Source organism: Lathamus discolor, chromosome 3 (genome assembly GCF_037157495.1).
Source record: "Lathamus discolor isolate bLatDis1 chromosome 3, bLatDis1.hap1, whole genome shotgun sequence".
In the NCBI taxonomy this organism is placed as follows: Eukaryota; Metazoa; Chordata; class Aves; order Psittaciformes; family Psittacidae; genus Lathamus; species Lathamus discolor.
The window spans coordinates 63,385,411-63,398,397 of NC_088886.1; the positions used below are offsets into that span (position 1 = coordinate 63,385,411).

Below are 12,987 nucleotides of genomic sequence, written 5' to 3' on the forward strand. Positions count from 1 at the left end.
TCGAGCAGCTGGGAAAGGACAATACATTTGGTTAGAAGTGGTCTGCCTTGATTTCAATGAGTGCTGAAAACAAAACCACAGGGAGATACTGAGCAAAGTTTCTATTTTCAACCTGAGAGCAAAGTGAGTATCAGCCTTTTTCAGGCTCCATCAGTTACTCTCCTAAATCACATAACGCTGCATACTATCACATGATCCTACAATAACATACTACTCTTTGAATCCTAGCCATACATACCCAGAAATGCACAACAACGTAATCCCAGCAATATTTTGCATTAAAAAATGGAGGAAAGTACTCAAAAGTCTGTCCTGCTAAAATCCAACTTTTGTCATAGAGAAATGAACTTCAGCACTTGCAGAAAAACCCCCGATTGGCTGCTCTGAAAGCACTGAGCTGGCAACAGACAGGACTGATTTCTTACCACAGTGCCTCCCTAACTGCCAGGAAGACTTATGATAGTTCATTCTTTCACTCCATTCCACGTTCCCATTTTAACAGAGTATCTATAAGAGCGTTTCTGGACATTTGTCACGGTTCGAGCAGCACATCAGATAGGAAACGCCCTGGACACAAAACAAATCAATATGAGAACTCACTGTGTTAAAGTTCAGTCACAAGTGACCTAAAGGTGTATTCAAGCTGCTGCTGTGCACATCTGCATGTTACGACTCAATGAGCTGCAGTAAAACTAAACCAAATACTTTAAACTTAAAGGGATACCACAGCAAAAAGTTGTGTCTGGCTGGAATGAGACTATCAAGCTACAACTTCGGTTATCATCACTGTGTTTTTACTCGACTCTTTAAAAGAACTGAAGCTTATAGCCAAGTACAAGGTGGGGGAAAGCTACTTTTGAGTCCCAAGCAGGCAACCTGGCACCGACCAGCAGGACTTCACCACCTCACGCTGCACTCCCTGGGCTCCACTCCACCTTACACCAGGCCGTGCCCAGAGCCTACTTTCAAGCACCCAATCCGACCTGCAGCAAAGAACACCACGCAGAAACAGTCAATCCCACTGTGAAGTCTGGAAGCCACTCGGCAGCAACTCCTCCTGCCATCCCGTTCAGCATCCAAAGCGACTGTTTTCCTGCCAGGAGACACGGTGCGTGGCCCATGACAGGCCGGCTTGCAGCTGAGAGCCTGCACACCTCCGAGGTCAAGGCGCTGGAAGAGGACCCCAGGGCTTGGGGCCCCTGAGGCCGCCACGGCCCCCGAGCAGCCCTCCCGCACCGCGGCAACGGGGCGAGCCCAGACCCAGCCCTCTACCTGGCCGGCGCGGAGGGACAGAGAAGGGGAAGACGCCGGGTGCCGACCCCTCACACCCCTCCACCGCCCGGGGCGAGAGCCACAGCGGTGCCTAGTATCCCCGGCATGGCGGTGCGCAGCGGCCACAGCGGCCAGGCACTTCCTAACGCAGCCAAACTTTGCCGGTGCTCCCGGCCCGGCCTCCTCCGCTCGGCGGCAGACACAGCCCCCTCCCCGCTATCGACAGCCGCACAGTCCCGGCAAGGGCGAGTGGGTACCTCAATGTCCACCGTGTCCCGGCTCAGCACACGAGCCATGGTGTCCGCAACGCCACCGCCTTCCCCCGGCTCCCCGCAGCCCCGGAGTGGAGCGGAGCGCGGGGGAAGGCGGAGCCGACAGCCCGGACAGCAACGCCCAAGTGGGCGGGTAGAGCCGCGCCGGGCCGGGCCGGGCCGGGGCGAGCCCAGGGGCGAGGGGAGCGGAGCGGACCCAGCCCCGGGCGGGGCGCGGCGCTCCAGCACGGCCCAGCCAGCGGCCACGAAGGGGATGGCGCTCGGCTGTCGATGCCCAAAGGGCGGGTGCCCGCGGCCCGGCCGCGCCCCCGTGGCTCGCGTAGCCCCATGCCGGTGCACACGCACACCGCGGCCGCCTCCGCCCGCCGCGCTTCCTCGCAGTGGACGGAGGGACAGGGCTAACCCTCACCATGGTTTCACAAGGGAGCTGGCGCAGGGCCTGGAGCACAAGTGTGATGGGGAACGGCTGAGGGACCTGGGGGGGTCAGTCTGGCTCAGGCGGGACCTTATCGCTCCTACAACTGCCTGACAGGAGGATGGAGCCAGGAGGGGCTGGGCTCTGCTCCCAAGGAACAAGGGATGGGACAAGAGGAAACGGCCTCAAGCTGCACCAGGGCAGGTTTGGATGGAGCTGAGGAACAATTCCCTCCCCAGAGGGTGCTCAGGCATTGGAACAGGCTGCCCAGGGCAGGGCTGCAGTCACCGTCCCTGCAAGTGCTCACACACCGTGAAGACGGGGCCTCAGTGCCATGGGTCAGTGGTGGCCTTGGCAGTGCTGGGGAATGGTTGGACTGGGTGAGCTTAAAGGGCTTTTCCAGCCTGGTTGATTCCATGATCCTACACGCACACCTTCCCAGTGTCACCAGCCTGGGCTCTCCTTCACCCGGCTCTCCACAGAGACATCGAGCTTAAGCCATCCCTCCCCTGCACCTCCTCAAGAGCATCCCCACTCTCAGAAGCCACTCTGCACAGGGAGTACCACCACAGGGGTGAGCCTCTGGGCTCTCTTAAGTCTCTTTCCACCCAAACATTGTAATCCTTTAGTTCCACAGACACAATATTTGGGTATCACCAAAATAAACGTTTCCACTGCAACATACCCAGAAGTTCTACCTTAGAAACCCGCTGATTCCATAACATTGATTCCTAGACAGCACTTCCAAGTAGCCACATGCATGATCCCCCAAAATATGAGAGCTTTTCTCCCCATTTCACAATACAGGAGCTTTAATAAAGACCAATCTTTGATTTTTCCTAGTTGCATGCCAGACAACTTCTTGCGTTCTCAGATCTGGTCTTCAACATGCTCTTTACAGCACTCACTTTATCCAGTTAGCTTTCATTCTGCCTTCTTTATTACAGCTTAAAAAGCACTTAAAAAAGCATTTAAAGAGGGGATGAGGGGACTTCCCATTTTTATTTGCTTTATAAAAAGCCTGAAAAAGTCCAAGTAGCTTCTGGACACTGATTTGGGTGCAGTAGAAAACAGGGTTTGCCTTGTCTCTTCCTTTCATGTCTCCAGAATACCTTTTACAGAATGGAAGGTGAAATTTTCTTTGCTTTTTAAGCATTTTCTTTCTTCCCATCTCTGTAAATGAGCCCTTTCTTTCCAGGTGTCCAGTGGGGATTGTTTCCCTGGTAATGTGGAGAAATAAGAGTATGGTCTTTGCCTCAAGCGTAGGCAGGACACTCAGAAGCAGGATTCCTGGATTGCTAGTACATATCTCCTACAAATCCAGGAGTCCTTGGTTCATTTCATTAGTGTCGACACTGCTGAGCACCAAAGTGGTCTCTGGTGCTAGCTGGGGAGTTTAGTTGTATGTATATTGACTATACAAGTGCATTAGCCCCATAAGTCATTTGCACAAGGAACATTTCCATGTATATGAAGTAATAAACTACTTTGTGTCTACAGTTCACATCCATAAGTTCCTGAGGAGCAGCTGCATTGGAAAAGACTAGCAGCAGTCACTGGACTCTCCAGTTTCATTGTGCCCTGCCCGGTTTTCAGCTGTTAAAGGTAACAGCCTTTTGAGGAATCATGGAATCACCTGGGTTGGAAAAGACCTTTAATATCAAGTCCAACCTTCACTCCAGCACTTCCAAGGCCACCACTAACCCATGGCACTGAGAGCCAAACCTCTACTTTTTCACAAGCCTCACCACACACCTCTTCTCCTTTGCTTTGCAAGTTATAAATCCTTGGTTTCCTCCCATGTTATCTACCACGCCAAATGAACCTACCACCTGTAGGATTTTTGCCATGTGGAACCAGTAAATAGTAACACGATTTGAATTCTATGGCAGTAGCAATTTCCCATCCAAATTAAGCAGGACTTACTCCTCCAGTAAGTACAGGTCAGTGAATGGGATTCAGCCATACCCTTGTGGTTGAAAACCTCCCAGTTTGTGTTTCTAGGTAAAGGGGGCTTCTCTTATTTCCCCTTCCACACATTTCTCCCTTGGATCAACTTACTGTCTGTAAACCGTGGCAGCCAGCCAGTCTGTGTCAGCCTGCTGCACTTTGCCAGCTTCCCCCAGCAGTCTGGGAGGGATCACCCTTCTGATCTCTGGACTCTCAGCTGTGGCAAATAGTGCTCTTATCAGCACTGAGCATCTGTACAGCTGAAGTTTGTTTCAGGAGATAAATGAGCACAAATAGGGAGACATGCACAACATCCATCAGAATACAAGTATTCCCACTTTTCTAAAGCAGAAGTTATATGAAATTTTAATAAGAGACATGTTACACAGCCTAAATATAGTTTGGGCTTTTTTCCCCTGAAGAAGTGCTAAGCCTCTGATTTTATTCTTTCTTAACCACCTCCCTTCATCCCTGCAGCCCCTCAGCAGGGTTTTGAAAGCAGCAGAAACAGCAGTGATGCTGAAGACCTTTCATTTCTGGCATGAAATGTAGTGGAGGCTTGGTTGAGTTACAGGTTTTTGAAAATTGCCATTAACCTTTTGTTCCTTGTGCTCTTCAGGTAAAATTTGCTCATATGCCAAAGAAACAGCCGCACATGAACTTTTTCTGAGAACCTCCAGGCACTCATTGCCACCACAGCAGCAACAGCCTTGTGCTGGGAGGGCAGAGCTGGGCAGCAGGCAGTAAGCAGGGCCATGCCCTTGAAATTTGAATGGTTGCAGAAACACAACCTGCAATCTGAAACAACAGATTCCTCTGCCAGCCGTTGCACTAGGTAATCTGCGAGTTTAAAAGGGTAAGCTGTAAACTTTGAAAGTTTGGCATTCAAATTCTGACAGCAATGTATTAGGGAGCCTAAAGGTCTTAGTGTACTGACATTCCATACAAGCAAGTCCCCACTTCTGCCTCACAACTGCCTCTGATTCACATCAGTCCAAGCACTAGAAAGACAGGACATTCCAGACTTCAATTTGCTGTGCAGTTGTAACTTGGACATTGGGCCTTTGATCATATACTTTTTATTCCAGGACCAGTTTCCTCACTCATTGTATGTGAGGAAGAGTGATGGTTACAGTCTCAGAGCTAGCATCTCCCGGCATGATTTAGCCATCCCCATTACTCACAACACTTAAGCAACTTAATCTGTCAAATTCCTGGGATTCAGGAAATCCTGAAGTGAACCCAGGTTGCTCTTTACCTTTGAGCACCTCACTATGACAGTTTATTTTAGTTACTTGCTGCTTCTGACATCTCAGTTTGGCTTATGAACTTGAGGACAACAGTGTAAAGGTGATATATCCAGTATACAAAAGGTCCAAGAGAAATGGGATTATCAAGAAAATTCCATGAAGAGGACAAGCTACTTCTGAAGGCTCTCAACAGCTTTTCAGATGTTAGATTGATTTCTTCCCGTATGCTAGGAGCTGCAGTAGTAGTGGTGACTTTGCCAGCGCAATGCAAAGCACTATTAAAGTTGAAAGAAGTAGCTCCACTGATTAGAGTGCCAGGTTCATCAACTGCAAAGACACATGTTGCATGTCTTAACTGCACTGAAGGAGGAAACAAGTATGTACATGTGAAAAATTTGAAGTGTGAGGAAGACTGTGCTTCTGAATGGTCCATAAGTGAAGAGCCGTAGAGTAACAGTGCCATGCTTTGTCCTCCCTCGTCCTATCCAGTCCAGGGGGATTGGAATTGAAGAGTTAATTTGGGAAGCTTTGCTCTCTCAACCACTCCCAAACTGATGTTGTTTAGTGACGGACTTGGCAGTCCTGGGATAAAGGTTGGACTTGATGATCTTGAAGGTCTTTTCCAATTTAGTTGATTCTATGATTCTAAATAGCAGCACCGATGTTGAAGTATGTAGTTACAACTTCATGCGTTTCTTCACTGATTTCGGGAAAATGCTTAATTTAGAACCTTCACAGTAGTGAAGTTGACCTTGTCTTTCTAATCTGCTTGGTTGCAATGGGATTTGCACCAGTCTCCAGAAAGAGCAGCTACACAGGATAACCCATGGTTGGCCACAGCACAGGAGTACAAATGAGATATACATAATGATAAAAGTCTATTAAGAGGAAACTCTGACCATTACTCAGACATAGCCTTTGGGCATGGAATTATAAAGCACAACTAGGTGAATAAATAACAGAAAATAGTCACCATGTGAGTTTTGAGAAGTGTCCAAATGCATTTTAAACTAAAATGAACTGTTCTTTAGTGAGTCCACTAATTTATTCCAGCCATCTGTGTCAGCGTAAACAAGAGCTTGTCTCCTAAACTGCTTCATGTTTTTTTTAGATGTAGCAAGAACCACAAGTTTCAACATGATCATCTTGGAGGAAGAAAAAAACTCAGCAAGAAAGAACCCACATATTTTCACACCACAAACATCTTTTGATAACTACTATCGTGCAATTCAAAGAAATATTAAAAAGTAAAACTTGTTTCTGGCATAGCGTAATGTTTTCCTACTTAAATTCCACCAAATGTTTCTTTAGGATATTTTAGGGGATGGAAAAATCTGTCTGCTTCTCCCTCCGCGCCCCCCCCAGTCTCCAGTGTTGATATGTGTAGACAAACCCTGTATTTATTAATAAGCTTGAGAATTGATGCCCTGGGTTTGCCCTGGTCTGAGAGTCTTTTCTCTATATTAGCCTCAAATTATTTTCAGTCTCTTAATGTGCTTCCCATGCTGGTGGTCCTTAGCTAGGTAGAATAGTCAGGAAATCAGAGTGTTTAAACTAAAAAGTATCCCTGTTTAGCGTGAGTCTTCCGTGGATAAAAGCAGCTACAGACCTCAGATTAAGATGGAACTTGGGAGCATTGAACCTGGGGAAGAGGAGGCTGAAAATACATTACAGGAAGAGTATGCTGGACTTAGATTTAGAGATACTGAGCAGCCATAAAGTTACATCAGATCAAATCAGCCTTTCTGGACACAAAACAAAAGGAAGTCAACTATAGGATTTGAAAACTTGAAATCATATCTCATAGTTGTGGTGGCTGAAGGGGAGGTCACATTCATCTCTCTCAGCCCCAGGTGTTAGAAGCAGAGGGTGCTCCTTCCTTTCCAGGCATACACACATCTGGGATGAGAAGAATGAAAACAAGTTTTGTTTTGGAGGATCAGACCATTTGTGCTCAGATCTTGTCCACTACATTCTTTGCCTCTTCTATATTCCCTGTGGCAGCAAGTTTCTGGCAAGGGTAAGGTCTGCCTTTCGTAAAAAGGCATTTCATTGTGCAGCAGTGAAGTAGGACAAACTGATACCCAGTTCACTAGAGATTCCTCTAGATGTCAACTGGCTGCTGTCCATACAAACTGACCTTCCAGCCATTTTTCTCCAGTGCAGAGGTCTCCAAGTCTCTAACAAGTCAGACTGCCAAACTATTAGAGAACAGGTTTACTACATACCTAACTTCTGGCAACAGCAAGTGTTTCTCCATTCAGATCATAGAATCCCAGACTGGTTTGGGTTGGAAAGGACCTTGAGATTATCCATTTCCAACCCCCTGCCATGGGCAGGGACACCTCGCACTAGACCGTGTCACCCAAGGCTCTGTCCAACCTGGCCTTGAATGCTGCCAGGGATGGTAGTGAATTCACCCCTTCCAACAACAGCAGGAGCATCAGTAGGAGATCAGCAATATTTTTTTCCAGGGTTTCTATAGTTCTGTTGCTTTCCTGAGATCCTGATAAGGTAAACTAGCCTCTTGAATGATTTACAGCATGCTACCAGTTTTTACTATAGATGTCTGTAGTTGCCACAGAACTGGTTTGAACTTTGATAGCTTTGCAAATGTCTCGCAAAATGTACGTTTTATAAACTGTGGCCACTGGTTGGTTTTTAAATTACTATTTTGTAAAGAGAAAATGTCACCAGATTAACATCCTGCAAACAAACTTGGTGTGTTTTGATTGGTCTTATTTAGTAGTTCAAAAAGGAACAAACGGCTTCATGTTTTCCTAGAATAACAGTAAGTGGTGGTAAATCAAGTGTACTTAAGCCTTTGTGTCCACAATACACTTATTCCTCTCATGGCTCAAACCAGCAGTTCTAGGCTAGGTTAGTACCTTTTAACACCTTCAGCTATGCCCAGTGACCAAACAAAGAAATCTGACAGTCACTGCATAGTCTATCATGAAAGTACTAATGACAGCACTACAAAAGAAGACCATAGCAGCTGATGGGAGCTATATGCTAGCCTCATCAAATCAAAGCCAATTTGGTAGGCACCTTTACCAGAGAAATCGTAGGATTTTTTTTTTTTTTAGTTTTTGCTAAAAGCAAAACCAGAATAGACTTACCTTGTCTGATTTTGTACTGTGAACACTTTTCTCCCTAGCATAGGTGTAACACATGGCATTCCCGGAGGCTTGTCTCTTTGCTTGCTTAGAGATGACAATTTACAAGTGACATGAGTTGTTTCACTGTGTAAGAGCACATATTCATTTTATATTAACAGACATCTTATTTAGTTCTTATGTACACAAAAATGAGTATTTTATTGTTCATGTTACTTAAATAATAATATTACAGCCTTTTAATATATTAAAATAATTTTCTAAGAGAGGCCACTGTCTTCTTCAGGTCTTTACAGTGCTCAGTGTAGCAGACCACAACTATAACTTGGGTTTTATAACAGCCATCAACACCAACAGACACAGGTAATTAAGTTGAATATTTTAAGATAAGCAAGGAAATACTGCTGGAGAAACACTGTTTTATGGTGCTTTGCCTTGCATAAATAATTGCTGTAAGATAACACAGCCCTTGGGCTGGAAATGAAGTAGAAGCCTCCAAAGCACTAACCAGTATGTCTTTTGTACTGTAGCTTCCAGCAAATAGGGCAAAAAGAAGAAAAACTTCACTATGTTTTCTGTGGGGCAGCTCAAGAAAAATCTCTTCCCTACCTTGCCACAGAGATAACTTTTACCCAAGACCTATACACTGCATAGAAGAGATCTGATTTCCACTTGTAAGTGTCAGATGTGGCTGTAGCCCCCAGCTGTTGGTATCAGATGATGGATAAAGACTATCTCCAGCCTTGGTTGTTGGCTCAAGAACTGAAGCTTAGGTAATATGAATGACTTGTAGGACATCCCTATGCCCTTGCTAAACTACTAGGCTGATGGCAAGCTAGTCATCTGTCTTGGACTGTTTCGAGCCTATTTTACCACTTCAGAAACAGCTACCTTTACAATCAGCAACAGTTATTACCTTCTTGGCAAGGGAGAAATGAATAGGAGGAACTAATTCCTACCCAAGGTCCTTGCAAAATATGGGCAAGGCGTTAATTCATTGCCACCCTAGCCTAAGGTAGCAATTGTCAATAGCACAAACAGGCTGCATCATCATTTTCTCTCTAATTTAATCAAGGCCATATTAGATCGCTATAGCAAATCAAGCAGAGTCAATGTGATAAAAAATAAATCTGAGCTAAACCAGTTTCCTTCTGGAAATTAACCCTTTATCACAAACATTACCCATCGATGCAGACCATCTTATTGCCACTGAAAATGACTACTGCTATATAGCACTTTGCTTTAATAAAATAAATCCTCTCCCAGCAAATAAACCAAGATTACATTATCTAATCTCATGCCTGAATTTTTAGATTTTGATCAGATTCAAAACTTGATTTCTTGCTTTTATTTATGTTGCCTCCAAAACTACTACTTCTACCTCTCTCTTTACCTACCACTAGCCCCCAAATACCAGTTGTCCTTATGACACCTTTCCTAGACAAGTGTCTTGCACACACAATGCTATCATTTCTCTGGTCTGTCTGTCATTGCACACAGTGTTATAGAATCAACCAGGTTGTAAAAGACCTTTAAGTCTCACACAGAAAACCAACCTCTTTCATGGAACCCTGAAGTGTATGCCTCACCAAAAACGTGCTGTATTATGCCGGGCGCAATTTCTCTCATGCAAGGTTAGATCTTAAGTAAAAATAACAAAACAAAACCAACAAACCAAAACCAACAACCAAAAAAAAGGTTGAAAGTCTTCATGTTTTCTTGCTGGTGTTTGCTTGGGAGGGGGGGGGGTGTCTTTTTGCTTGTTGTTTGAAGAATATATTCAGCCAAGCTCCTTCTGCAAGTCTGGACCAGTTATCCCTTTTGTCATTGCAGCACCTACACGTGCAAGTTTTTACTTTAACTGCATCATAACCTATTGTTACAGCAACTTTTGGCTAAGTTGCATCACACCTTCCTGCAGAATGCCTGCACTTAGGTGGAGTACAGCCACCACAGCAGGGGAGGAAAGTGCCATCTCCACCTGGATGGGATGCATGGAGATGCGGAGAAAGGGGGACAGATATAGTCCTTTTAGCCCACACAGCAAACTCCTGCTTCAAACATTCCCAAAACTTGAAGGATCCCTCCCCCGTGCCTCATAGCACCTACATACAGAGCTTCTATAGCCAAAACAGGGCGCTTTTTTTTTAAGCTTGTCAAATACTGACGATGAGATCATAGGTAGATGCAGACTTGTCATTTCACACCTATTGCAGAGGGAACCTATGTCACCATCACTGGATAGAAAAGGATTTAAAAGGCCTTTTTGGTTTTTATCCTTTCTCAATCATAGAAGAAATTAATCCTCACTGTATAAAATACTGTAAATACCAAAGTCAATGGAGCTATGACAATTAAGATTGACTAAGGAGCTCCCCCCTACACACACACAGCCAGACCTGCAGTTGAACCACGTTGTAACAGACTGGCTGGCCCATCTGTTTGTTACGCTTGTTTGTTATTTTCCCATCATATACTTAAACTGTCAGCTCTGGGTTTGGGTTCTATGCTTTGCGAGTGCATACCAGCCATTTAAAGATTATGAGCTCCCCCCATTAAAGCCATGGTAACACAATTTCCCTTGGAGCTGATTTTGCACTGCTTGAGTAATGTGACACTGAGCAAGTACTACTTGCTGCAGATGTAGGTTGTGATCTTGCGAGGGACGAGCCTCGGGATCAGCAGGATTAATGTGGAAGGATGCAGGCTGTGGCAAGGAGACAGAGCTGGCTTTGCACTGCTTCTAGTGAGACTGTTTATCCTCTTAAGTCTCTACCTCCTTCTCCTACTGCTTCAACAGAACAAGAGGGGAATAGTAGATGAGAAATATTTATGACTAGCTGGAACCTCAAAGTGTTTTGGAATAAGAGTAATACACTTGCAAAAAAAGTAATGCAAGTTCTATAAAAACCCTGAAATTTTTGGTAAACTATATCATAGGGTTGTTGATTTTTTATTTCCCTTTAAGGTTGAAATAAAGCACTCAAACCCCAAAATACATAGAACCCCTTTGGCCAAAACATACTCGGTTGGAGGAGAACACAGTTTGCCATTTAAAATTCCTCCAACTTCACTTATTTTTTTAACATACAATTTTGGGCTCTATCTGCAGATTGTGATTTTCAGTTTCAAAATCAGTTATTTTTCCTACCAACTATTGGATGTTGTATTTTACCACCCACATATTGTAATGAACCACAAGTTGAAGATTTGAGAATCTGTATAGTGATGAATTTGTCATTCCCTTCTGCCCGTGGTTGAAGGGATTTATTCTCTTTAGTAATTTTTGTCAAAGCCTATCTAGCATTGCAGAAAGTCTGGCTAGGTGTTTGATGATAATTAGCTAGAAAATTAGCCTTAGAAATGTTACTCATCAAAATACCATTGAGTCCTAGGCAGATTGCAAACCTCTGGTGGAAACTGTCCCAGAGACAGACAACTTGGTTGCATCAGGTATAAATTGCATCAAGTATTGATTAACGTCTCTCTCAATTAACTATTGCCAACTTAAAAGGTAAACCAGACTGTTCATATGCCTGTCATTTTAAGAGATCATTTAGGGACAGATTCTCGATTATGTTAGGGCTCAGTTGTACTAGTCCATAGGAGCCCAGATTGGCTGCTGAGATAATGGTTGCTGACCATTTTACCACTAACACAGTGCTCATCGGCTGTGCCTTGTCTCCTCCATAGCAGCAAATGAGCATTCATCATAGCAGCCTTCCAGTATCTGAAGGAGGCTACAGGGATGCTGGAGAGGGACTCTTCATCAGGGACTGTAGCAACAGGGCAAGGGGTGATGGGTTCACACTGAAACAGGGGCAGTTCAGGTTAGATCTAAGGCAGAAGCTCTTCCCTGTGAGGGTGCTGAGGCACTGGCACAGGGTGCCCAGAGAAGCTGTGGCTGCCCCATCCCTGGCAGTGTTCAAGGCCAGGTTGGACACAGGGGCTTGGAGCAACCTCCTCTAGTGTGAGGTGTCCCTGCCCGTGGCAGGGGCTGGGAACTGAATGACCTTAAGGCTCTTTCCAACCCAAACCAGTCTGGGATTCTATGAGTCAAAGTAGGATTCTTGTACACAAACTCAGCATCAGGGAAATGAAGATTAAAGCTTGTTCTGCAACTTCTTTCAGGACAGCAGCATGTGCTTTGCATTCTCCAGTTTAAATACATCTAGTTTAAAAAGTACCCAGTTTATAAAAAAATTCTATGTCTGCCAACATCATTATTTGGTGTTCTGTTTACTGAAGGTCATTCATTATTTGTGATAATCCGTTGTTTGCAAAACACACTGCATGTGCATAAATCAAGGCATTCATTCATGACACTTTGAGGGGTTCATTTTGCCCAGTCACCTACAGTTAGCTTCAGCAAAGCTTTGTGTCTCCCAGTGAAGAAGTCTTTAGGCACCCCAAACAAAGGTGCAAATAGTTTCTTCTCCAATAGGAAAGCTGTTGCATATGGCATGAGCCCACGAGGATGCCCCTTTGCATTAAGATTTGAGCCATCCTTTGGATCACTCTAGATAGCCTTTGACTAAATAAGCAGTCAGGTCCCGCCAGCTTCAAGGAATGTTTAAAAGGATGTGGTATATGAAAGGAGTTCAAAACATCATCAAGTGCTATATCACAAATGGTGCCTGTTAAGCAACCACTGAAACAGAAAGAAGAGTGCATCTCTCAACTTCAGAGCAACTACAGTGAATGGAGTT

The 12,987-nt window shown here is 44.9% G+C and overlaps 1 protein-coding gene across 3 annotated transcripts in view; it reads right to left on the reverse strand.

The window, feature by feature from the left end:
• The window catches only part of DPYD (dihydropyrimidine dehydrogenase), a 353,065-nt gene extending 351,258 nt beyond the window's left edge, over positions 1 to 1,807 (reverse strand). For all 3 annotated transcript variants that reach the window (XM_065675625.1, XM_065675624.1, XM_065675626.1), the window contains exon 1: positions 1,530 to 1,807. In XM_065675625.1, coding sequence (XP_065531697.1) covers positions 1,530 to 1,568 — 39 coding nt within the window. In that variant the 5' untranslated portion in view covers positions 1,569 to 1,807. The remainder of the gene's footprint in view (positions 1 to 1,529) is intronic.
• Positions 1,808 to 12,987: the final 11,180 nt, after the last annotated feature.